The 25,299-nt window shown below is 58.0% G+C and overlaps 1 protein-coding gene across 2 annotated transcripts; it reads left to right on the top strand.

Moving 5' to 3' along the window:
* The first annotated feature begins 228 nt into the window (after positions 1–228).
* On the top strand, positions 229–25,272 carry Cep170b (centrosomal protein 170B). 2 transcript variants are annotated; one of them, NM_001427267.1, is made up of 19 exons: positions 229–429; positions 2,565–2,696; positions 9,153–9,242; positions 9,941–10,019; positions 10,394–10,452; positions 11,521–11,659; positions 13,386–13,490; positions 13,575–14,048; positions 14,376–15,088; positions 15,364–15,537; positions 15,751–15,841; positions 16,016–17,686; positions 18,968–19,205; positions 21,060–21,219; positions 21,537–21,683; positions 21,823–21,911; positions 22,173–22,266; positions 23,202–23,253; positions 23,348–25,272. In NM_001427267.1, the coding sequence occupies exons 2-19, from the start codon at positions 2,592–2,594 to the stop codon at positions 23,593–23,595; spliced, it is 4,728 nt and encodes a 1,575-aa protein (NP_001414196.1). In that variant the 5' UTR covers positions 229–429; positions 2,565–2,591; the 3' UTR covers positions 23,596–25,272. The 2 variants fall into 2 exon arrangements, with proteins under 2 accessions (NP_001414196.1, XP_063118416.1); XM_063262346.1 differs by lacking the exon at positions 229–429 and adding an exon at positions 1,335–1,667 and having other exon boundaries at positions 23,348–25,269.
* The last annotated feature ends 27 nt before the right edge of the window (positions 25,273–25,299 follow it).

Consider the following 25,299-nt stretch of genomic DNA (forward strand, 5'->3'; position numbering starts at 1 on the left):
CCCCAGGCCGGGCTGAGGACAAAGGTGATCTCCGGTTCCTGGTTGCCCGATCGGGCGCGCCAGGTCCGGTGGACCGAACGGGAGGGGCTGCTCGCAACCTCTGGGGCGGCGCGGCGGAGTCTAGCTCACCTGCTGCGGCTGGCCCGCCCTAACCTGGTTTCCGGGGGGCGGGGCGACACGGGGCGGGGCGACACGGGGGCGGGGCGCGCCGGGGCGGAGCGTGCCGCCGCAGACGTCAGGGGACCCGCCGCGCGAGGCCGCGGTCCGGCGCTCTGCCCGTGGGCTCGGCCGGGGCTGCCGCCAGCGTGCGGGCCGCGCCGGGCATGTCCTAGGCGGCGGCCCCGCCCAGCGCTCGGCCGGGCGGGCGGAGGGCCGGGCTGGGCCGGGCAGCGTCCTGGCGGGCGAGCCGCGGGCCTGGCGGGAGCACAGGTAGGACGCAGGAGGGGCCGAGCCAGCCCTGCGCACACCGCAGCAGGGCCTCCAACAGGATACCTGCCTGCGTGCTTCGGGGCCGAACCGGAGCGGCCGGGCCTGGACAAAGGCGACAGCAAGGAGGGCGGTGGGCGAGGGCGCCTGGCACACCTGGTCCGGCCAGTGCCCGCGATGCTGCCCATGTCTGCGCGCTCCCGGGAGGGGCCGCCTGGCACTGGCGACAAGGCCTGGCTCCGCGCATGTCTACGCGGCCTGCCGAGCTGGTAGACCTGGGCGCCGGGTCCCCGCCCGGGCAGGGCCAGCGCTGATTCAGGAGACAACGCCGCTCCCTCCCCCTCCGGGCCTGGCGCGCCTGCCCACCTCCGGGCCTCCTCCCGGTTGCCGGGTCCCCCCTCCTTCTGCGGTCCCTCCTTCCGTCTTCCTTCTCTTCTCTCCTTTCCCTTTAACCACTACCGTCTCCCTGCTTTCTCTGCCTCCTTTGGGCTTGTCCGCGGCCGGGAGGGGACCTCGTTCTTTCTGCTCCTTTCAGCCACTGGGCTGCTCCCTGCTGCCTCTCAGCATCCGCATCACCACCTCCTCCTTCACCTTCGGGTGGTGGCTCTTCTGCCTGGCACGGCTGAGGGGGACAAGTTTGGGGTGTTTATTATTTTCCCTCCTAGCAACGATGGCCGGGCTAGCCCAGCCCCAAACCTCCTCCAGGAAGCCCTGGCTCCGAAGCTTTTCCCAGTTGGGCCGGCGGTGGCAGTGGTCACCCCATGACCAGGCTCTGGGGTTTGGCCTCCCTCTTCTGAGGGTGTCCCTGAGCCCGCTGTCCACAGTGAGATGACGGCAGGTGATGTCAGAGTGGGAGACATCCAGGCTGGGTGGGGCTTGAAGGCTCAGTGACGCCCCGGGTCTGGGGTCTGGGGGGCTCCCTCCACGGCTCTGACAACCTTGGCCAGTAGGATTGGATCTTTCTGGGAACTGGGGCTATGGATACCCAACGGGGTCTGTGTCCTGGAGGCTCCAAGGGCATTGAAGTCTTGCCCCTTTAGTCGCTACCTTTAGGCTGGGCCATAAGGAGAGAGGACCCCACAGAGGGGTAGGGGATGCTCCTGACCACCTGGAACTGTTTTGTAATGAGGCAGGTTTCTCCATCTTCCTCCTGCTTCCTGATGGAATGCTATGGGCCTTCATAGATGGGCGAAACCCTGTGTTCCTGCCTGCTGCTTACCCCAAAGGGGACGGAGACCTGGGTGAGCAGCCCAGTGTTGAAGTCTCTAAGACATGGCCCCTGGGCGTTGCAGGATAGGGTTTGGGGCGCTAAGATCACCAGTGTGACCTCTCTGCCAGAGAGGTGACTTGTGTGACCGCTCCTGACCAGCCCTGTGGGGACCCAGAGTCTTTCTGTATTCCTCTGCCTCTCATCCAACTTCCAATTGCTGAATGCTGTGGCCCTGCCTTCCCCTCTACCCACTCTGCTCCACACCGCTGCCTTTCTTACCTGTGAGAGTCTTCCACTAACTCTTAGTTATTCCTTCTATTGCTGTCCCCTGACTTTCACTTTCTTGTGAGAGTGTGTGTGTGTGTGTGTGTGTGTGTGTGTGTGTGTGTGTGTGGTTTTAAAGTACGAGGGTTCAAATCCAGGAGGCATCCGCCTAGCAACTGCCACACCTCAGGCACTCTAGGAGCTCTAGAGTGCCCTCTTGGACAGTTTGCCCGCACAGAGCCACTGCCCTGGCCCAGACTTGGGTTCACGCTCTGTTCTTGAAGCTAACGTCTCTGTTTGAACAAGGCTTGGATTTTTTTTTTTTTTTTTGGTTCTTTTTTTCGGAGCTGGGGACCGAACCCAGGGCCTTGCGCTTCCTAGGTAAGCGCTCTACCACTGAGCTAAATCCCCAGCCCCAAGGCTTGGATTTTCATGTTGTACTGGGCTCTATGGGGATGGAGCCAGACCTGTGCTTGGGGATCTGCAGAGTGGCCCTGCTGCGGGAAGCAGACCCTCTGGTGAGGGTGGGTGTCCAGCAGCTCCCCATGGGCCATGCTGGGTACCACCTGGGAACTGTTTCTCATGGTTCACATGGACATGTGGGTCTGCACCAGGGGACCAGAGTCCAGGCTGGAGAGCTCCAGTGTTGACCCTCTCCCCACAGGGCCAGGCCGGCCTCCTCGGTGCCAAGATGAGCGTCACATCTTGGTTCCTGGTGAGCAGCAGTGGCACCCGCCACCGGCTCCCGCGTGAGCTCATCTTCGTGGGGCGTGATGATTGTGAGCTCATGTTGCAGGTGAGTGGGGGCTCCTCACATTTGGGCAAGTAGAGAAGAGATCCCTCTTTCCCTGGGCCCCATGCCCACAGATGGGCAGGAGTAGGGTACTCATGGGCCTGGGCTCTTGCTCTCACGTCAGACCTGTTTCTGACAAGAAAGTGCCAGGGTTCCAGGAAGGGTGGGAAGGTATGGGCTGAGGGACATCTTGGCTGCACTGAAAGGTGGTTGGTTTGTGTTCTTATTGGTTTGCCATAGGGTTTGCCTGAGGGAGGGCTGTCCTGGAGGTCTTGCTCCCAAGTGTGTCCACATGGTAGATAGTGCTGCTGGCTTTTTCATGTGGCCCGACAGGATGGGTCCCCTTCCTGGGCTAGAAAGGGTGATATGGCTGGGCCACCTGGGTTTCAGAGCCTGAGTTGGGTTTCTTGGGGCTTGGAAATAAAGGACGGGGTTTTGGTGCTGACCTACATGGTATATCCTGGCCTTGGGGGGTACAAAGGAGTTGGGCTCCCTGCAGTCCCTGCTCCCACCTCAGCGTAGAGCATAGAATCCTAGCCTCAAGCCTCCGGGCTCCGTTCCCATCATGGGACTCTGCGAAGGACATGAGTGTCCTCATGGGGTCCACCTAAGGGGTCTGATCAGGCACAGAGCAGCAGGCGTGTGCCCCCACATGGGTCTTTTTGTAATTATTTAATCTCCCATGCACAGCGTGCACACTCCCAGGCTGCGTGAGGTTCCCGGGAGTGGCTGAGCAAAGACAGCTGGACAGCAAGCCTTGACGGACGGACACGTCCGAGGCTAGTACCACCCAGCGCTTGTGCCGCTTTCTGAGAGCTCATGGCCCTCAGAGGTTGCAAGCTGGATCTGGTCCCTTGTGGGATGGTGTTAAGAGGTGGGGACTCGAAGGTCCTTGTGGGGGAATTAAAGGGTGTCTTGTGTGTCTGCTGTTGTGATAAAAGCCATGACTGAAGGCAACCTGGGGAGGACAGGGGTTTTGTCACCTTACTAATCTGTCACTTAACCGTCATGAGAGGAGGAAACCAACTGGAAGCAGGAGCTGACTGAAGTAGAGGCCATAGAGGTCCACTGCTTGCTGGCTTGCTCTTCATGGCTTGCTCTGCCCGCTTTCTTCTCCACCTAGGACCACCTGTTCCAGGGTGGGATTACCCACAATGGGCTGGGTCATCCCCTGTCAATTAGCAATAAAGAAAATGTCCCAGGCTTGTATGCAGGGAATCCAATGGGTTCATTTTCTCAGTTGAGACCCCTCTTCCCATGTGACTCTAAGCTTGCGTCAAGTTAGCAGAAACTCATTAGCACAGGGTCTTTATAAAAGATGTCTGAGGCAACTTGCCCGCTCCTTATGCCAAGCGGGGACCCAGCTGGAAGGCGCTGCCTTTAAAATTGCCTGTCTTTGGCACCTTAATCATTGGTACCCATCCCTTAGCACCACAGACATTAAGTTTCTGTCATTTATAAATCCCATGGCTAAGGCATTTTGTCATAGCACAAGTTAGACCGAGTCTGGGTTTTTCTGGCTTTTCTCCATATGATGTCTGGAGGACTTCACCTAAACAAAAAACCAGCAGCTGCTCCTGCTGGGAGATCCTAGGTTCCCTGCACAGCCCCTCTGTCCCTTCATGACTCTGCAGGGGGAGCCAAGTCAAATCCGTCCTGTAAAGGGCTGTGAGGGTCATGCAGTTTCTGCCGTGTGACGTGCCTTGCTTGCCTAAGTCTGAGGGAGTGCAGTGACTGTGGAAGAACACACAGGAAGTTTACATACTCATGGGCATTGGTTTTATGAGGCACGCACTAGCATTGGGTGCTTCATAGTTAATTTGAAAGTATAGAGCTGGGCTGGAGAGATGGCTCAGTAGTTAAGAGCTCCGCCTGCTCTTCCAGAGGTCCTGAGTTCAAATCCCAGCAACCACATGGTGGCTCACAACCATCTGTAATGAGATCTGATGCCCTCTTCTGGTGTGTGTGAAGACAGCAACAGCATACTTATATAAATAAATAAAATAAATCTTTAAAAAAAAAAGAAAGAAAGAAAGCATAGAGTCTACGGAACAGGTGGGAGTTCTGGGCTGTGTTCCGAGCCTGTAGCCCACGGGGTCGTTCCCTCATGGTGTGGTCCTCATACAGGCCTTGGCCATGGCTTTGCTATCTTCCCCAGGGTCACCAGGATGTCTCTATGGGACACCAAGGGACAGACAACACTTTGGGAGGAGTTGGAGTGAGCCTGGACCCAGAGCTGGGGACCCAGAGCAGCTTCTCCTCCCTACCTGGACCTGGCCTCGCAGCTCTAGGTCTTCTACTCAGGGGTCTTAGTACCTAGAGCAGATTTGGGGTCAGGCTCTTGGTTTCTGGGCTTGTTAGTGGTGGAACTGCAGCAGTTTTCCATGCTGGGTAGCCCCTGGTCTGCGTGCCACTCCATTTCTGTCCTCTCTGTCCTCAAGGGATGTCTCTCTTACACATACTATCTTAACTGAGGCTTGGGAGGTCATGCAAGCATAGAAGGAGTGCAGAGCTGAGCCCCTTCCTGTCCCCCTTGCAGTAGGCCTTGCCCTGCCCTGCCCTGCCCAGCTGGCACTATTCTGGCCACCCCTTCCTCTCACCCTCTTGGTGTCTGCCATCTTTCTGCTTTTCTCTCTGTGCAGCTTCCCCTCTGAGAAGCCCCAAGGCTCTGTTCCTGGTACCTCTCTAGTCTCTCTGGCCTCTTGGCTGCTTGTGGCCAGAGGATTTACATATCATTTGTACCTGCCCTGACCTCAGCATCTGGGCTGTTCCATTGCTGTCCTGGGACCTTCCAAAGTAGCCTAGGCGTGTCACCATCGTCTGTCCCCTCTGTCTACATTAATACCAGGAGCCAGCGTTACCCCGGTTCCCTTCCCTGCATTGGGACCCTCCAGTTCCCCAACCCCACCCTACACCATCCCTGATTGATTTCTGTCTCCTTGTCACGGCCGTCACCACCCCCAGCCAGCTCCCGTTCACCTCGGCTCCCAGCTCCTTCTCGGTGGAGGCATGCGTCTTTGGCCAGCCTCAGTAATACATCTTGCTCCATTTCCTATGTGAGGAGAAATGGGAAGAGATACCACTGTGGGTGGGATTGCAGGGCCTAGGACTGACCAGGCACATCAATGAAGGGTGGCGAGGAGGTGAAGTACCAAGAGGGTTGTTTAAGGAGTTGGAGACTCCACTGTAAAGAGGATTGGCTGCAGGAGGACAGAGGGGCGACTGCCAGACCGGGGAGCATCAGTGGTGTTCCAGAGAGGCTGTGCTTGAATCAAGTCAGAGGGCCAGAGACATTTTGTTTGTGTCACAACACAGCCACCACCAGTAGCCACATGCCATCACCAGTGGGCTGTGCTGTGGAGGGACTGCAGTGTCTGTTCTGTATTCCCAGAGCAGACCTGGCCCAGAGCCAGCACCCATGAATGACATGATGTATCATGTAAATATGAGCACATGCATACACACATGTGCATCCGTGAGGTATCTGCAGGTTTTTTAAAAAATATATATGTTGTATGTGTATGCATGTGCTGTTAGCTTAAGGAAAGCAGGCTCTCGCCTCTACCCTAGTCTGTTCTTTGGCTGTGTATGACACCCTAACCCAGAAAGCACATCTCAGAGCCTCAGAGAGGCTCTGTTCGCACAGCAAGTTCAGCTAGCTGCCGTGGGTGCCCGTATCTCTGCTATGGTTATGTGGGTGGTGAGCTGGTGGGGCAAGGCATGTACGGAGCTCTGGGTGTGGTCATGGCTGGGGTCAGCGCAGCCAGGACAGGGTGCCAGGCGTGAATTTTAGATGCCTGTCGTTTTAACATTGTAAGTAAGCACAGGTTGTTAACGTCTCCTTCCTTCAGTGTGTGTCTGGTGCTCTTCTGGCTACCTCACATGACTATGTTTGTCCCCTCTGCCTCACGGTGTTCCTTTCCAGTCCCCGGAGGAGTCTAGCACTGGGTACGGGCCCAGAACTCCGTCTTCTGACTGGGCTGGCTTCTGCCTCCTTAGCCTGTGGGTGTGGCTGGGTAAACTTTACTGCTGGCCTTTAGGTGTTGCTGACGGGAGAATTCTGGCTGGGGATGGCAAGGAAGCAGCTTGATTCCTTCCTCTCCTGTAGTTTGAGAGGGACTTGTCAGGGGACAGTCTGAGGAATGGGTGGCTTACAAACCCACCATGAGTCAGGGGTGTTCATGGGAGCCTTGGGTCGAGTCAGAGGTATTGGAAATAGGTCAGGGTAGGAGTAATACTGTGGGAAGAGGAAGGGTGGGTTCAGGGAGAGGACGGTACTGGGTGGACAGCATCATGAGGGCTGGAACCCAGGCTAGGTGAGGGTGTGGTATGAATAAAGCCTATCTGGCCTGCCTGAGAGAAGGAGGTGTGGAGAGGACGCCAGGGCCTTAGGGCTCTGGGTATGCAAGCCTAGGGGTCTCAGGAAGTTACTCGGGACTGGGCAAAGTGGTGATGGTAAAAAGAGTGCCAGTGGGGTGGGGAAAGAATGTTTTAGATGTAGGCCTGCTGAATACAGAGGCTAACAGAGTATACCCCTAGGAATGGTCGGGACATGCTGGGTGGACATTCCTGGAAAGGTCCTGGAGGGTAGGAATGGCTGAAGTGCCTGAGGTGGCCATCAGGTTCAGGGCGTGGAAAGCTTCAGGCAAGAAGCCCTCCCGCCTGGAAGGGTCGGCCTGAAGTGCTTCAGGGGTCAAGTCAAGATGCATCCACCTCGGGCTAGCAGAGCCCAGGGCTATCCTGCCCCTTCTGGCCCTGAGTCTGAGCTTCCCTGAGGCCAGAGTTAACTGCAGGTAGAGCTGTAGGGAAGAAATTTGGACAAGATGGGCCTTGAGGATGGGGCTAGGCCTTTCAACGTCAAAGACCCACTCTGTCAGAGACCTGTGACTTTGGGAACAGGTAAACTAGACCAGGAGAAGGCCTGGGGAAATCCCAGGGAGACATCGAGCAGGCTGGATCTTAACGTGTTTGTCCCTAGCAGAAATGTGTGCTACACTGGAGGAGGCAGCTGAAGGGTGCCCACCGCCCCCAACCCCCAGAAACTGCTCTCCCCATTATATAACCTTTGTATCCCACTCATTTCCAGAAAGAACTGAGGGGTCCTGACGGGATGAGGTGTGACCCCTCTCACCCCCACCAGAACCTACTGTCACTGCGGCCTACCGTCATGGACAAGTCAGCCACCTTGGGGCTGTTGGGTGCTTATTCCCCTGGTGGCAGTGGCTGTGGGACATAGAGGCTGAGCCAGGGCCCACCTGGAACCCACCCTGCTGCAGTCCTGTCTCTAGGATCTTCCCTAATACCTCCTCTAGACAAGTAGAGTCTCCTCTGCCAGGCTGGGTGGGTAGCAGTAGAGGTGGGCTGGGCCAGAGCTCATGGTCACCCTCTTCCCCGTCTCTCCTCTGTGCCTGGTCCTGGAGGGGTGCCCCCCAAAATGGGTCAGTTGTTGCTGGGAATATGGTACCTGGAAGGAAAAGGGCCCAGGCTGTAGTGGTGGCCGCTTGAGGCCCCCGAGTCCCCAAGGGAGCAGCTGCAGGTCTTGCCCCAAAGGCTGTCAGCGGTGTGCTTCCGAGGTGAACCCTGTTGTTTGGAAGGCACTCCATGTGAGCTCAGTGGTTTCCCTGAGTTGGTCTGTGCTATTGTCCTCTCTTAGGCTGAGCAGGGAGAGGGGCCAGGCAGACACCACTGCTCCCTGAAGTGCTTGTCGTGTGTGCTATGGGGAAGGAGATGGGACAGTAGGCAGTGGTGCCGGTGCTGACGTGGCCTTGCCGACCGGATGGCATGGACCCACACTGACAGTGCCTAGCAAGTAGCCCGACCCTGTTCCTGCCCATGTCCTGGGCGTAGACTCTGGGGCCTCAGCTGTGTGAAGGGCTCGGTGACTATCCTTGGGAGGGGTCCTGTGCAGGTTGGTGGCCAGGCAAGGTGAGAACAACTTGGAGTGGAGTGCCACATGCTTGTTGAAATGAGAGCTGGTGCTCAAGCGTGAGCAGGCGCACGCCAGCTGCCGGGGTAGGGCAGTGGGAGCGGGGTGGGGAAACCTAGTGATAAGTACTTACTTACTGTCGGCTACATGTGGCCACCACGCAGGTTTATGTGCTCCTGTGGGCGGGGCCAGGGTGTAGCCTTTCCTCTGGCTCAAGTGGACGGGGATGGCCTGTCTCAGATGACTAGAGGGTTCCCATGCCGTCCCATGCTGACCCAGGAGCCAGCACCTGCCCTGGAAATGATGCTGGGGAGGGTGCTTCTGGAAGAGGGGTCCTTGGTGTGGCCCTGGTGCCTTGCATAGCCCTGTGGCTTGCTGTAACAGCTGAGTGGGTGACTCTGACTGCACACTGTCATAGGACAGGGGCCTCAGGAGCTTTGAGTCCCAAGGGTTGGTATTATGGTAGGCATTGGGAGCGTGGGGGACTCCAGCCTGGGGTTGGGCACCTGAGGGCTACCGTCTGTTTCCTCCAGTCCCGTAGTGTGGACAAACAGCATGCTGTCATCAACTACGACCAGGACCGTGATGAACACTGGGTGAAGGACCTGGGCAGTCTCAATGGGGTGAGTGTACTGGGCTCTTGCTTGGAACCACCCCAGCCACGATGTCTCCAGGGACCTGTCCAGAGCCCCCACTGGCCGAAGATGAGGCCTTCTTCAGCCAGATCTCTGCTGGGCTGGGGAGGCACAATGCTAGATGAGCCACCTGCTCCCACCTGGAAAGCGAGTGTGTGTCCTTTTCTTTGGTTCTTTGGGACTGGGGAAGGGGGAGGCCTTGGCTGTACGAGTGAGGATAGGAGGACGGATGGATAGGCTCTGTGGCTTCGTGCATCTGTCTTACCTAGACACGTTTCATTCTATGTTTGTCAGACGCAGTCCATCCCAGGACCCTGTTTCAATAAGAAAACAGACTCTGACCTGTTGCTGCTTGTGCAGCCCTGAGGTGTCCCACAGCTGCCCTAGTGTGTCTTGCCTACATAGTGTGAGCTAGGGACCAAGACTTGGCATCACCCTCCACCGCCCTGATCCACCCTTCATATAATGCAGCCCTTCCTGCAGGGCTTTGTGACAAGTAGGCTTTCCCTTGCCGCCCACTGGACTTGGAAGACCGTGGGGACATCTGACCCCAGTCCCAGCAGGTTTGCCCACCTGGGCCCTGCAGAGTCTGCTACCTGAGAGGTCTGCTCCTGGGACAGTGGGTCAGGAGCACAGGAAGGTGAGGGCCCTGCTTAAGGCCTCCTCCTCCTCCCTTTCTTCCTCAGACATTTGTGAATGACGTGCGCATCCCAGACCAGAAGTACATCACACTGAAGCTCAACGATGTCATCCGCTTTGGCTATGATATCCTTCTCTGAGGGACTCCCCTACTTTGCCCCATCAGGACCAAGGCCATGACTGTTCTGCCGTCTTAAAGAAGATTAGGGGATTTCTAAATCACAGCGGAGGCCCTCAGGCTTAGAGGTTACCTGAGGTTGGGCTCCCTCTGATAGAGGGGCGTGTCTGCCCCTAGCCTCAGCCTTCCTAGCTGTATGCTCAGCCCGAGGTCACAGAGGAACTGGGGAACTTGGGACTTGGAGTCCTGGCTTGACCTTGAGTACATTGGGGCACGTTTGGTCCTCCCTGAGAAGGTCCTCCTACCCAGGAGCCTACCCAGTGCTGCAGCCATAGGTCCCTCCTGCTCCTCCTGTTCCGTGTTCTCCTTAACTCATAGCCACATTCCAACATGTACGTGCTAGAGCGTGTGCAGCACCGTGTTCCTGAGGAGGCGCTCAAGGTCAGTGTCAAGGAGGCCCAGGGGCTAAGAGAGCCCCACTTTGGCACCCCCGGCTGTGAGGGCTGAGCCCGAGAGCCTGCCATTCTCTGCCTCTGCTTTGGTTTACCTCCAGACAACCCCCAGGCTCCTGAGCCACCCTTTGCTGGCTGCGGGTACCATGAATCAGGGCTGTTTGGCCTGTCCTGCCGGATGGCCCAGTCCAGCAGGCAAGAAGTAGTCATTACCCTTAGGTTTATACAGTGACAGATGGTGGGGACAGCTGGGGAGGCGAGGACTGAGTGGTTGGCCCTCCTGGAACTGTTGGAGCTCTTGAGTCCTACAACTATATAGCCTTGGACCTTTCAAGTCAGAGTCTGTGGCTCAGAAGATAACCCAAAAGCTGGGAAGCAGAGGATACGGGTGAGCCAACTGACGGGAGGCCAAGAGCCCCTGGAGTAGAGTTCCTCAGTGGGCCAAGCAGGGTGGGAAGTCAGCCCACACTTTTGGGCCCTGAGCCACCCAGGGGAGGATACAAGGACGGATTTAGTTAGACCACTAAGGGCGGGGCAGGAAGTAGAGAGCAAATGGAGACCGCCACTGTGTCCTCTGGGTTGGTGTCTTTGAGGCTCCTGGTTGGTCGGAGCCTCATCTAGGAACTTAGGATCTTCCAGCAGGCCAGAGTTTTCCTTCCCCTACTTGTATGGGTCATGGAGCTTTGAGCTCTTATGTGAACCATGTGAGTGGTCTGTCCTTACCCAGTTTTCCAAGTGAATTTGTAAAGTAAGAGGTCATGCAGCTAGGACCCTGAGTGGCTTACCCTCCCTAGGGTCCATTTCAGGTGGGGCCTGGAGGGTGATGGTCTCCAGGCTCTGTTCTTGTGATCCTTGCTTTCTTCCTCCCCTCCAAAGAAGCAAATTCCATTCTGCCTAGCAATGTGAACTAGAACGTCCTCCACGGGGACCTAGACCCTCGATTGCCTCACCAGACGGACTAGTCTCAGATTTGTTTGTGGAGGAGAGGCAGGGCTGCCTGGAAGGTTTTTCGAGGCTGGCACAGCACCCCTTACCTTGCTTGCTTGCTTGCCCACAGCACGAGAAGTACACCAGCCAGCTGCAGGTGAGCGTCAAGGTCTCTGCACCCAAAAGGAGTGACACGCTGCCAGACCACACACCCTACTGCGAGTCCTCACAGCCCAGGCCGGAGAAAGGGGACCGCAGACATGGAGCAGGTGGGCCGTGGGTGTGGGGACCAGGATGGGTGGGGGAAGGGCAGAAATACAAAACCACTCAAGGCCTTTCTGTCCCCATCCCTGTCTACCATCTTCCCTTGCTGTACCCCATGGGACCTCTCGTCCCAGCTTGCGCTCACGGTTCACAGCACAGCATGGTAGTCAGGGCGCAGGCCTGCTTAACCCTGGGCTGGTCTTGTGTGTCCGCATATACCTCCCCAGGCCTGCCCACTTTTCTTGGACCCCAGGGCCGCCAACAGTTGACGGATCATTAGGTGCCAGACCTTGTGGTCTGCAGCAGATCAGAGGGAGGCAGGGCAGATCTCCCTTGCCTGAAGTTGGGTGTCTGTGCCTGATCCTGCCGATCATATGGTCCCTCGGGCTGGGGTGGGTAGGCGAGTGCAAGGTAAGGCCTGACTTGTACATTTAGGGGCTGCTGTAGAGGTAGGCAGTGGTATCTGGGTATAGGTGGGCATGGGGATAGCATAGCATGGTGACAGGCAGTGTAAGTCCTGCCTGGGTGTTCAGTGGTTGCCTGGGCAAGCTCGAGGTGGAAGAAGGTGCCCCAGCCTTGGCCAATATCTACTGTGCCCTGTGTGTGGGTCAGCCCATGTATGCACATATGGAATCTTGAACTGCTAGTGTGTGGCTGAGATGAACAGTGACGCATGCTTGCTTGTGAAGACTGCTGGGGACCGGGCAGGTTTCCAGAGTCACCTGACCTGTTCTGAGCACCTGTTAGTGTCCAGACTGTGAGTACACACAGCTGGTGACAGCAGCCTGGAGCTGCCCCTGAGGTTATAGCAGGTGCAGCCAGTTGGGCAAGTACGTTTCTCAGTCCTACAGAGCAGGCACAGCACACTGGAGGAGCCCAGAGAGGCTTGGACAGCACTGCCTAGTAGCAGACACATGCTGCTTCAAGGACTGCAGTGTACAACACTGGGTAAAGAATGAGATGGGGGAGGGGGGAGGCTGGAGAGATGGCTAAAAAAAAGAAAAAAAAAGAATGGGGTCAGGGGGCCAAGAGGAGAAGGGTGTGGATGGTGGAATGAGATTAGTACATACGGTAAACCGCAGGGAAATGAAACCCGTCATTTGTACACAGAACATATAGCAATTCTGTAAAGAATGGAGCCCCTGAGGGACAAGGAGACACACGCAAGACAACAAGGGAGAGCCTCCATTCTACAGGGGCACTCAGGGGACAGAGCTATGTGTACCTCATTGCTGACACCCTGCCCTGGGGCCCTGGACTCTGCTCCTGCCCAAATCAGGGCTGAAAAACCTAGATTCATGGGAGATAGAATATCAACTTCTAGACATAGATCCTAACATTAAAACAAATGCACCTAACTGTCACATTGGCCACTCAGACTGTGGTGGCCTCACCCCAGAGCCACCCACTGTGGCATAGCCATTTATAGAATCTTAGAAGAGTTTCTAAACCTTGTTTGTGGGCTCTTGTTGCCTTGTATACTGTAAGGCAGAGAATGCTGTCCTAGGAAATGAGCCTTCCTATGTCACCAGCGACAGGCCTAGGCAGGGATAGAGGTCATCTTCACCCACAGATGTGGAAACAGGCCCAGAGTGTTCAACAACTGGCCAGACACTTGAATAGCTGCAGGTCCCAGCTGGCAGGCAAGACCAGGGCTTAGTCCTCAGACTGGCCCTGTTCCAGATCTTCACTTTGGAGGCCATGGAACCTAAGTTCTGAACTCCCCTACAGAGGCGGTAGCTTACCGCACACCCCTCTATGGGCAACCCTCCTGGTGGGGTGAGGATGACAGTGGGGCACCATCTGAAGACCGGCACCAGCAGGAGCCCTACCCAGGTGAGTCTCAGTGCTCCAGCTAGCACTGGGTGAGGGTAGCAGGGTGGCTTCTAAAAGGCTTGGCCTGAGGACCCCTCTCCACAGAGCGTCCCAAGGACCTGACACAGCAAGACAGTGAGCTAGACAGCTGCCGTGCTCCTGCCGAACCACCAGACTACTCGTTCAGACGTGAGCCCAGCTACTTCGAGATCCCCACAAAGGAAGCCCCGCAGCCTCCACGGCTCCCTGAAGTGCCAACGCAGGAAATGCCCACAAAAGACCAGGAGGCCTGCACTGGTGGGACGGCCCCAGTGGTGCAGAGCCATGCCTCCTTCACCATTGAGTTTGACGACTGCAGCCCAGGCAAGGTGAAGATCAAAGACCACATCACCAAGTTCTCCCTGCGTCAGCGGCGGCCCCCCAGCAAGGAGACCACACCCGTGGAGATGGTCTCGGCTGAAACCAAGGTGGCTGACTGGCTGGTGCAGAATGACCCAAGCCTGCTGCGCCGGGATGGCCCAGGGGATGACCGCCACAGCACCAAAAGCGACCTTCCTGTCCACACTCGAACTCTGAAGGGTAGGTGTTGACCGGCACCGGGGCAGGTGGTCTGCCTGCCGCTCACATTCCCCATGTCGGTGAGGGCCTGGGTGGTTCGGCTGATTTTCACTTTCCAGTGAGTTGGCCAAGATCACCTTCCTGGTCTGGGTCTGGGGAACAGGATGGGGACAGCGTCAGGTGTCTTCTAGTCACTGAGCCACTTGTCACCTAGTCACTAGGCTCCCAGTGCTTGCTACAGGACTCCCTTCCATATGGGTGTCAGTTTGGATTCATTCCCAGTGGGCACGGGGTAGCGAGGCTCCCCAAGACTGATCACTGTATGCTGACCAACAAGGGTTCTCTCAGGCCACAAGCATGAGGATGGGACACAGAGCGACTCGGAGGACCCCTTGGCCAAGACTGCTTCGGTGTCTGGAGCCCCGACAGAGGCCAGTGGGGAGCAGGTGCGGCTGCAGAGGCAGATCAGGAGGGACCCTCAGGAGCTTCTGCACAACCAGCAAGCCTTCGTCATTGAGTTCTTCGATGAGGACACACCCCGTAAGAAACGCTCACAGTCCTTTACACATACTCCACCTGCAGACCCCAAGGCTGACAAGCGCAGGGTCACGGGGGCTGCGGACAGAGAGCGTCCCGGTGTCACGGTGCGCACCACAGGCAGCAGCTCAGGACCACAGAGGGCCAGCTCGCTCAAGCGAGAGAAGACTGAGGAGCGACTGGGCAACACCTCTCCTGTCCCCCGTGCCTCCACCCGCCCCTTTGGCAGTGTGGGGCGCCGCTCCCGCCTGGCCCAGGACTTCATGGCCCAATGTATGCGGGACAGTTCCCCAGCCACCAGGCCTGGGCCTGAGAAGACGCCTCCAGTGCTGCCCGCCCCTTTGACGCCCCGAGGGGCCAGCCCCGTGACCCCCTCAAGCACCCCGCCGCCTCCCACTGACCCCCAGCTGACCAAGGCACGTAGACAGGAGGAGGATGACAGTCTTAGTGACGCGGGCACCTACACCATCGAGACAGAGGCTCAAGACCAAGAAGTGGAGGAGGCTCGGAAGATGATCGACCAGGTATGATACATGGTTAGATGGTACCCTTCAGTGGGCTGTGTGGCAGGAAGGGTCATGTTGGGGAAACCAGATGTTGGCCTGTTGCTATCAGGTCATGTGTCTGGTCCAGCCGGACAAAAGGACTAGGAGAAGGGAGCGCCCCGGGCTCTGCCTCTTACCGTGATGGGTTGGAACCTGTCGCCCATGCACCATACCCAGCAGAGTAATTGGGCTCACGTCTGTGTGAGGGTGGAGACCCGGCACCTCTGACCCTTGGCACTCTCTCCTTTTGGCAGGTCTTTGGGGTGTTCGAATCCCCTGAACTCTCCAGGGTGTCCTCAGCTACCTTCCGCCCTGTCATCAAAGGTGACAAAGATGAATGCAGTGATGGCGGCATGGCCCAGCGGATGGCTTTGCTGCAAGAGTTTGCTTCCCGCACCCCAGGCATGGCCGCACAGATGGAGCAACAGGTACGGGGCTGGTCAGCCGCCCCGGGAAGAGTGAGGGAAGAAAAGGGCCTGAGTCCTGATGTGCTGGTGACGCTGACCAGTTGGTGACACTGGGGCCTAGGGCAGGCCACAGGGCCCTCCTGACTGCTTCTGCAGAGGGTGTCTAGGACAGCTTTGGCATGATGAGTCTCTTCTAGCTTCTGTTCTGAGCGTGTGCCTCCCTTCTCTCTGCAGAGCCTCCTGGTCCCAGGTTCCCCTGGGGGTCAGAAGTGGGTTTCGCGTTGGGCTAGCCTGGCTGACAGCTATACTGATGCTGGCTTGGCAGGTATGGAAACCCAGAGTCGCCGTAAGGGTTGGGGGCCATGCCAAGGTGGCCCCAGATCCTCACCATAGATATAGTTTGTCTCAGCCTGGACCTGGGAGAGGGTTAGGGCTCTGTGTGCATGTAGGGCCTGCAGGTCTGTAGCCATTCTAACTGCCTTGGGCTTGTGATTTGCAGAGGACGGTCCTGGCCGCAGAACTGGAGAGCCCGAGGGGCCCCTGCCTGTGCGAACCCGGCGTCTGCTCCCTCAGCTGCCCAGCGATAGGGCTGACAGCCCCGCAGGCCTTGAAGCGGCCAGGCGGAATGGCCCAGGGCCACCAGAGCTGAGTGGTGATCCAGCAAACTGCCTTATAGGCCAGGAAGACCTGGACCCCGATAGTCTCAGTGATGCCAGCGGGTCAGATGGTGGCCGAGGCCCGGAACCAGGCACAGAGCGGCAGGAGGATCTAGCATGGGTCAGGGGTCGGCGCTCACCAAGGGCCCCTGGGGAGCTAGCCCCCACCTCTTTCTTCATTGGTGATCAGAATGGGGAGGCCACCTTCCCCAAGAAATCATTTGTGGCTCCTGGGGAAGCGGATGGCCCGGGACGGGTTGTCCAGACCAGCCCTTCAGCAAGGGACAGCCTTTACATCAGTTCCAACGGGAGAATGGTGATCCAGTTGCGCAGTGGTCGGTCCCCAGAGCCTGACCCGGCCCCACCCAAGGAGACTCTGACCTTTGCCCGGCAAGAGAGTTTCACTAAGGAGCCGACCAGCGGCCCCCCAGCCCCTGGCAAGCTCCCCCACATTTCTAGCCACCCGCTCCTACAAGACTTGGCTGCAGCCCGCGCCTCACGCATGGACTTCCACACTCAGGACACCCACCTGATCTTGAAGGAGACCGAGACAGCCCTGGCAGCCCTGGAGGCCCGACTCCGCTCCAAGTCTGCAGATGAGTGTGAGGGGGGCAGCACCCCTAGGCCCCCAGAGGACTCCCTGTCTGGGGATTCGGATGTGGACACAGCTAGCACTATTAGCTTGCTCAGTGGCAAAAATGGACCTAGCCCAACAACCCCCCAGACTCCAGGGCCACAGAAGGAGAGCCTGCTGTCTCCTCCAGCAGTACCAGACCCGGGGGTTATGACCCCAGGCAGCGCCCGAGAGCGACTATCTGAGCGACAGCATCGCCCACCACCTGCAGACTTGGGCCATGGAGACCCATCAAGGCGCCTGGCTATGCGGCGAGGCCATGGGTCTCGAGGGTCCCTGGACTGGCCAGAAGAAGAGCGAGGCTCTGGCCTTGCCCACCTGCCCAATTCTAACCATGAGACCCCCGAGGCTACCGTGTCAGGTCGCCAAGGGCCTCGCCGGAAGCCGGTGGCTCCCCCACCGTCCCCAGCTGCCCGGGAGGAGCAAAGCCGCAGTTCCACCACGGCTCAGAAGGTGCAGCAGGTACTGACCCGCTCCAACAGCCTGTCCACCCCAAGGCCCACCAGGGCCTCCCGACTCAGGCGGGCCCGTCTGGGGGATGCCTCAGACACTGAGGCCGTGGATGGTGAACGAGGGACCACGGCCAACCCTGAACCAGTAAATCGTGCCGCCCCTGAGCAGGCCAAGAAACTGACACGCTTGGACATCCTGGCCATGCCCCGGAAGCGGGCGGGCTCCTTTACAGGGCCCAGTGATTCTGAGACCACCCCTGCCCGTACTGGCTTCTCTGGTCGCAGTGCTGAGCTCTACAGCACCAGCCGTAAGCCCACGATAGCTGAGGCCCGCGCTGCTGCCAAGAAAGCTGCTGCTACTGCTGCCAACCCAGGCCCCCGCCAGCCCTTCAGCCGGGCTCGCCCGGGCAGTGCCAGATATTCTTCCAGTGAGTGTGGGGGAGTGGGCTGGTGGGCTGGTGGGCAGGCAGGGTGGCTAACAGCAGCTGAGCCCCTGGGTAGAAGTGTTGTAGACCCACGCTGGCCAGGGGTGCCCATAGCACCTATGTGGCAAAAGACCCTCCAGGGTGCCTCCTGTCACCCCAGGGGCTTCAGTGCGTGGGCCTTAAGGTTGGCTCTGTCATTCTTGGTGTCCACAGGCTAGAACCTCTGATGGCTCTGTAGGGCCCAAGCTGCCCAGCTGAGGACCTGAGGAGGGCTCTCCCAGAGTTCTCTCTAGCCCCTGTCCCCTGTGCTGAAGCCCCAGTGAAGGGTGTCTATCTAATGAGAGCCCATCTGACACCCTTGAATGGCCACAGAACCCCTGGCCTGAGAGGACTGTGTCCACATGAACAGTGACCTCTGCCCCACCCCCTGAGTCACGTGTGTACAGTAAGAAGGGGCATACTATTTCAGCTGTCAGAGCTGGCCCCGTTTCTGGAGTGGCCGGTGACCTGTCCATTTAGCTCCCGTCCCATCCCGTCAAGGGGGCTGAGATGTGCCCGAGGATTGAGTGGATTGGTTTGAGCCAAGGTGCCGCAGCCGCAGCCCCACCCCTTGGCGTTGCTGTCCCCGGCTGACCCCACTTCCCCCCTTGACCTCCCAGCATCTTCACATAGACCTCCTGCCTGCTGGGACCACTGGGTGGGGATGGCTGCTTGTCAGAAACTGCTTGTCCCTAACCTGCCAGCACTGCTTAGCATGGAGGCCCCATCCAGCCCTCATCCATAGTGTGTTTGCGATCAGTGCTGGGTGGGGCTCAAGACAGCTCTGAGCCTAGGAATCTGAGATCCTACCCAGGCAGCCACACCTGAGGATGTAGGTCTGATGAAGGCTGTGGGAGCCTGGCTTGGGCTGGCAGAAGCCTGACCCCACTCACCTGTGTGAGCCAGCTTTGTGGCACCATAGCTGGTCCCTGTGAATGGCTTACCTCATTATCTGCCCGGCCTCCTTTCCTGGTGCCCAGGGAAATGCTCCCATGTCATCGGGCACAACCGGTTGTCACTCTGATCCCACTCTGCCCCCTGGATGCTGTGCTGACCCCAAGAGTGCCCAGTCCCTGGCCCTGCATGTCCCTTGGGCTGGGGTGCTTCTGCTAGGGTCCTCTGGGGACAGCTGTGACGCGCCTGTCCTGCAGCATGGGGCCCTCGTCCTGAGGGACCCCGAGGCTACCTAGGCACTGAGTGTTCTCTGTTCTGTTCTCGCTTCTGAATCCAAACCACTCACTCAAGGCACTCGGCGGCGGCAGCAGGGTTCGGATTACACGTCCACCTCCGAGGAGGAGTATGGGTCCCACCACAGCTCCCCTAAACACACACGCTCCCATGCCTCAACAGCCACACAGACCCCAAGGGGCAGCAGCTCTGTCCGGGCTCGCTCCCAGGGCCCCCGAGACACAGACGATGATGAGGAAGAGCCTGACCCCTACGGCTTCATCGTGCAGACAGCAGAGATCGCGGAAATTGCTAGGTGAGCGACCAGTCAGGGCCAGGCCAGGGGCCCCTCCCCTTGGCTGAGAGTGGCCTAAGGGCAGGGGCTAGGCCGGGCTCCTGACCCTGAGTAGATTTAGAGATTGTTTGCTGGGTGGTGGTTATGTGAGTGGGTGGGTGGATGAGGCCAGGCGTGGCATGCCTTTAATCCCTGTACTTGGGAGGGAGAGGCAGGCAGATCTCTGAGTTTCAGGGCAGCCAGGTCTGCAGAGTGAGTGAGTTCTAGGACAGCCAGGGCTACATAGAGAAGCCCTGTCTCAAAATCAACAGCAGCAACAACGAAGAAGGTGCATGAATGACTCAGTGGGTGTGGATGGAGGGATTAGTCACTAGGTGACGGCTCGGTTGATTAAGTAGATATTTGATGGATGGGTGGATGTCTGTCTAGAAGGGCGGGGAACTTTGGGTTCAAGGAGCTAGTGTGACCACAGTTTATTCTAAATAAACTTTGTCACAGGGCCAGTCTCTGGGATATGTTCTGGGAGAGGGTGTGTAGAGATGAATCTCACTGAGCTATGGCCAATGCCCTGGGGGCCAGGCACTGAAAGGCTTGTAGAGGACCCCTAGGAACTATGTTGAGGATGTTGATCTTGAGAGCTCTTGAGACACTGAGAAAGTGACCAGAGACAGATGGCCCTCAAGAGAGTGACCCATGTGGGGATGAGGGTAGAGTTACAGTAATCTCACAGGCAGAAATTGCAGCCATGTAGGGGACAGGGTAAGAGAGATGGGTTGAAAAAAGGGGCCTTCTAAGAGGCAGGTGTGGGATGCAGGAGGATGTACGGCCCTCAGGTGAGAACCAAAAGGATAAGGGCTCCCCAGGTCTCAGCTGGGTTTAAGAAGGAACAAGAAAAGGCGTAGCCATGTGGGTTTCTCAAGCTCTGTTGGGCCTGCCTGGGCCCAGGGAGGCAGCATAGGTGGAAGTGGGAATGGTTGGAGGTTTGGTGTCACCTAGAGTCTGGGGAACCTGCTTCTCTGCTCTCTTGATGTCAGAACCAAGAGACCAATGGGTGAGCGGCCTGGGTAGCCCAGGTGGAGAACCATGAGGAAGCTTTTAGAGAGGAGCAAGTCTGGCAATAGCCCAGGGTGCAGGTCTAGGTCATAGGGTATCCCAAGTCTGCAGCTGAGGGTTCAAGTGTGTGGACCTCAGCGGTGATGAAGAACCATTAAGGCGGGAGATAGGATGTTAGCCCTTCAGGGACCTCCCCAAAGAGGGGGCTGGCCATGTGCCCAGGAGCCTAGTTAAACTGGGGCCCTCAAAGCAGCAAGCTCAGGGAATTGCTGCTGCCTCCTTTCTCCTCTTGTCTCCTGGCTGATTAGGTACCTCACTGGGACAAGCCCAAAACCCTTGTCAGATAGGCGTTCCCCTATGGTGTGATCAGAACTCAGCCATATTGGAGGAGCCACAAGGTCCCTCTACCTAACTCTGACCTTTGGAGTTAGGAGTCCCCCATGCTAGTTATGAGTCTCATTCACTCCTCCCCCACTTCTGTTCCCCTGCTCACCAAGGTGGGACCTGTGCATTCTGTGGCTGAGTTAAATCCATTCTGTCAGGACCTGGTGGCCAGTGTCTAGCTCTGCTGTGCAGGAAGTGGAGAAAGTCTGGGGGTTCTACTCTCTGTCAGACCCTTCCCCATACACCTCAGGCCCCGCTCTGGCAGACAATGTACCTCAGGACCAGGCCTTCCCCAGCACGGCCTCAGGCAGTGGAGTTGGACCTAACTGCTCTGTGTCCATGTGCACAGGATGCTTGTGGGTCCTCACCACCCACTCGTGTGCTGGGGCTCTCCCAAGAGGACCTCTTGCAGAACTTGTTTTTTCCTGTTGGCTGCAGGCTAAGCCAGACACTAGTAAAGGATGTGGCCATCCTGGCCAGGGAGATCCATGATGTGGCTGGAGATGGGGACTCGCTGGGCTCCCCAGGACCCACTCGCAGCCCATCTCTCGGGAATGTGCCCAACACCCCTGCCTCAACCATCTCAGCCCGGGAAGAGGTGAGTTCCAGGCCTCTCGGGTGCACACGCTCATCTGCCAGGGTTGCGGTCCCACCTTGTGCTTCTTGGTTTGAGGGCTGTAATGAGAATCCTCACAGAGTCCATGAGAACTTGTGCTGTGGAAACTCGTCCTCAAGCTCCGCTGATTCCTTCCGAGGGAGTGGGTGTTGGGAGGGATCTTGAGCAGATGGGCCCAGGCCTGTTTTATCCTGTTTTATCGCTTGTCTGTGTCTGTTGAGCAGTGGAGGGGCTCACTCCACCCCCTAGTGACTCCAATGCATCAGAGGAGGCAATGGATCTTTCTCTGTTCCCTGCAGCTGGTACAGCGCATTCCAGAGGCCAGCCTCAACTTCCAAAAAGTGCCACCTGGCTCCATGAACTCCCACAACAACTTGGACCAGAACATGAATGACAGCCCCGAGGATGCCCTGGCCAACAAGACAAGGCCTCGGAACCGCGAGGAGGCACGGTGCCCCACCAGCATTGCGTAGCTGCGGGTCGGGGCATGTGTTAGACAGTGTCTGGAATGTGGGATGGAGGCCAGCTAGCGGGGTGGGGAGGGGAGGGACGGCCCCTGCTACACTAATGCCCGGGTCCTTCCAGGTGATCTTTGATAATCTGATGCTAAACCCAGTGTCCCAACTGTCACACGCCATCCGTGAGAACACGGAGCATCTTGCCGAGAAGATGAAGTAAGTCCCTGGGGGCAGAGGTGACAGGTCACGTGTGCTGTGTCTAGCATCCAGGACCACAGCCTGACGGGTCACGAGTAGGTAGCCGCATGCCCACACTCCCACCTGAGCGTCAGAGAGCTAGTCAAGTTCCTGCTCTGGGCTTCAGTTTCTCTCCCGACTCTAGCAAGAGATGGCGTCAGCTTTACTGTGGTGAGAGAAATATGGGGAGCAGCTGTTCTGTGTTCTCTGTCACTGCCCTTGTCCCTGCTCCTCTCCCAGGATCCTCTTCCAGAACACAGGCCGGGCATGGGAGGACTTAGAGGCCAGAATCAACGCTGAGAATGAAGTACCCATCCTGAAGACATCCAACAAGGTGAGAGACAGAGACCCCCATCCTCAGGCCTGGCCCCCATCCTCAGGCCTCAGGCCTGGCCCCCATCCTCAGGCCTCAAGCCTGGCCCCCATCCTCAGGCCTGGACCCCATCCTCAGGCCTCAGGCCTGTCCCCCATCCTCAGGCTTGTCCCCCATCCTCAGGCCTCAGGCCTGGCCCCCATCCTCAGGCCTGTCCCTCATCCTCAGGCTTGTCCCCCATCCTCAGGCCTCAGGTCTGGCCCCCATCCTCAGGCCTGGCCCCCATCCTCAGGCCTGGACCCCCATCCTCAGGCCTCAGGCCTGGCCCCCATCCTCAGGCCTCAGGCCTGTCCCCCATCCTCAGGCTTGTCCCCCATCCTCAGGCCTCAGGTCTGGCCCCCATCCTCAGGCCTGGCCCCCATCCTCAGGCCTGGACCCCCATCCTCAGGCCTCAGGCCTGGCCCCCATCCTCAGGCCTGGACCCCCATCCTCAGGCCTGGACCCCCATCCTCAGGCCTGGCCCCCATCCTCAGGCCTGGCCCTTCATCCTCAGGCCTGCCCCCAACCCCGAACCCCATCCTCAGGCCTCAAGCCTGACTCCCCCATCCTCAGGCCTCAAGCCTGACTCCCCCATCCTCAGGCCTCAGGCCTGGCCCCTCATCCTCAGGCCTCAGGCCTGGCCCCCATCCTCAGGCCTCAGGCCTGGCCCCCATCCTCAGGCCTGGCCCCCATCCTCAGGCCTGGACCCCCATCCTCAGGCCTCAGGCCTGGCCCCCATCCTCAGGCCTGGACCCCCATCCTCAGGCCTCAGGCCTGGCCCCCATCCTCAGGCCTGGCTCCCAGGCAGTGGGTTTTACTGAGCTGGTCTAAGGCACAACTCCAATCCAAGTCCACCAGGAGGACCTGGGGGCCCTGCATGTTCCTACTCTAGCCTTCCTCCTCCTCCTCCTTCCCAGGAGATCAGCTCCATCCTAAAAGAACTTCGACGTGTACAGAAGCAGTTAGAAGGTAGGTGTGGCCCAGACCTAGGGCAGGCAGGGGCAGCCTCAAAGGCTTATAGCCAGATTCTCACGTGGTATGCCTCCTTGGCCTCTTCCTCCAGTCATCAATGCTATTGTGGACCCCAGCATGAACCTCGACCTACTGATGGGAAACAGGGCTCCTGCAGGGTCCGTTCAGCCAGGACTTGGGAAAGCCCGGCCAGCAGCTCAGAGCTCAGCTTCTCCTGCCTCGGTGGACACCTTGCTGCCAGCCATGCCTCTCAGGAGCTTCCCACAACGGGCAAACTGCGGGCCCCCCGGCCTCCCGGAGCCTGCCTTCCTTCCTGATGCTGAGAGGTTTCTGATCTAAGCTGTGAGGCGGGCAAGGCCAGCCTTCTTGTGCGCGTGTGTCCTGTGCATCACCCATCCCATGGCCCACCTGCCTGGCTCAGGCAGTTCTGTGAAAACCCCACATGTGCCATAACCCATGGACGGGTGCCTCCCATTCCCAGGCCTCTCCTCAGCCAGCACCCGAACCACTTCATCCAGCTCATGGCTACCCCATCCCCACAGACCTCCTAGCCCAGCCCCTGGGGTGTCCACTGCCGAGGGCCAGCCTGCGAGGTCCCATATTCACCTCCTGTCACTCACGTTGTTTTTGTTAGTAGCTTTAAAGGAAAGAGTAATTTGCTCCCCTGCAGGAACTCCTAGGCCCAGCTTAGGTGCAGCTCCAGCTGGGAGGCCCTGTCTCATCCCTGTGTGCTGGCTGAGGCCAGACAGAGAATGGAGCTGGACCCTGGGACCCATCAGTGCCAAACACAGAAGCTGGATGAGTTTGGCATGTCCCCAAACTGTCCAGGAAAGAGGCCACTTGCTTTGTGGCTCCTACTGAGTCCACGGCCAGAGCTGCTGCAGAGTCCATCAACCTGGGCAGATGAGTGTTTCACGGAGATATTTGGGGGAGGAACCCCACAGCTCTACGCCCTTGGTGCCAACACAACTGCCAAACCCACTGAGTTTGGGTGCCATCCCAGCAAGCTCTCCTGAGTGGTTCATCCCAACTAGGGATCCTGGGCTTCCTTACGGTGGGACTGGGTATAGCTGGTGAACCAGCAGTCCCGTTGGTTATGGTGAATGCTTTACCAGAGAGGCAGGAAAAGATTTGGAAGGTTTGTGATGTAAACCATGCACCTGCTCCTGCTGTCCCAGATGGTGTGGGCAGGAAGTGGTAACTACAGCAGGCTCCTGTGGCCTGCTCCATCCTGGAGGCCTGGCAGGGACAGGCCCACTACTGGCTATGCTTTCTCAGGATTAGTTCGGCTGGGGCCTGCCGGGTGAGCAGAGAGCGGCTGCCCTGCCGCTACCCCTTGCTGATGTTTCTGGCGGCACTAAGCCAAAGAGACCGTTGGCTGGAATGGGATGGGGAGAGTCCCTTATTGTTCAGGCTGGCATGGGTGTGCTCTGTAACCTGCCTGATGTTTGTGTGGGTGTTGCTCCTGAACAGGACCTATCTGCTGGGGAGAGGTAGCTGCGGCGGGGGACCCAGAGCCCTCAGGGGTAGCATGGGTCTCCCTGTTTACACTTAGCTGATAGTCATGCACGGGTCCTGTGTGCCTCTGCCCAGCCCACCTGATGTTTACGTGTGTGTGTGTGTGTGTGTGTGTGTGTGTGTGTGTGTGTGTAGCCTGCTATCTGTCTGGAGGAGGTGCCAGCCCAGCCCGTTGGCTGCTGCCTTGCATGTCCCACACATTGCCCACAGCCTGCTCTCCATAAGTAAACGGCTGTCCTGCAGAGTCCATGCCTCCCACCCCTGGTCATCACTGTGTAATTTTTTTTTTAAATGCACAAAATGGTGTCCTCTACACACTTAGTTCCTCTGTCACTTTAGCCTTCACCCTGGCATTGGTACTGTGCCTGCCTGGCTCCTGAAGGCCTCTGTACATTGTTCTCAGGCGGTCTTGTGGATGTCTTTTCGAAAACGGTTATTTTATATGATTTGTCATGGGATTTGTTCTAATAAATCATTCCTCCACGTGGCAGCACACCAGCGTCTGCAGCCTTGGCCCTCTTCTCT

This window comes from Rattus norvegicus, chromosome 6 (genome assembly GCF_036323735.1).
Source record: "Rattus norvegicus strain BN/NHsdMcwi chromosome 6, GRCr8, whole genome shotgun sequence".
Classification (NCBI taxonomy): domain Eukaryota; kingdom Metazoa; phylum Chordata; class Mammalia; order Rodentia; family Muridae; genus Rattus; species Rattus norvegicus.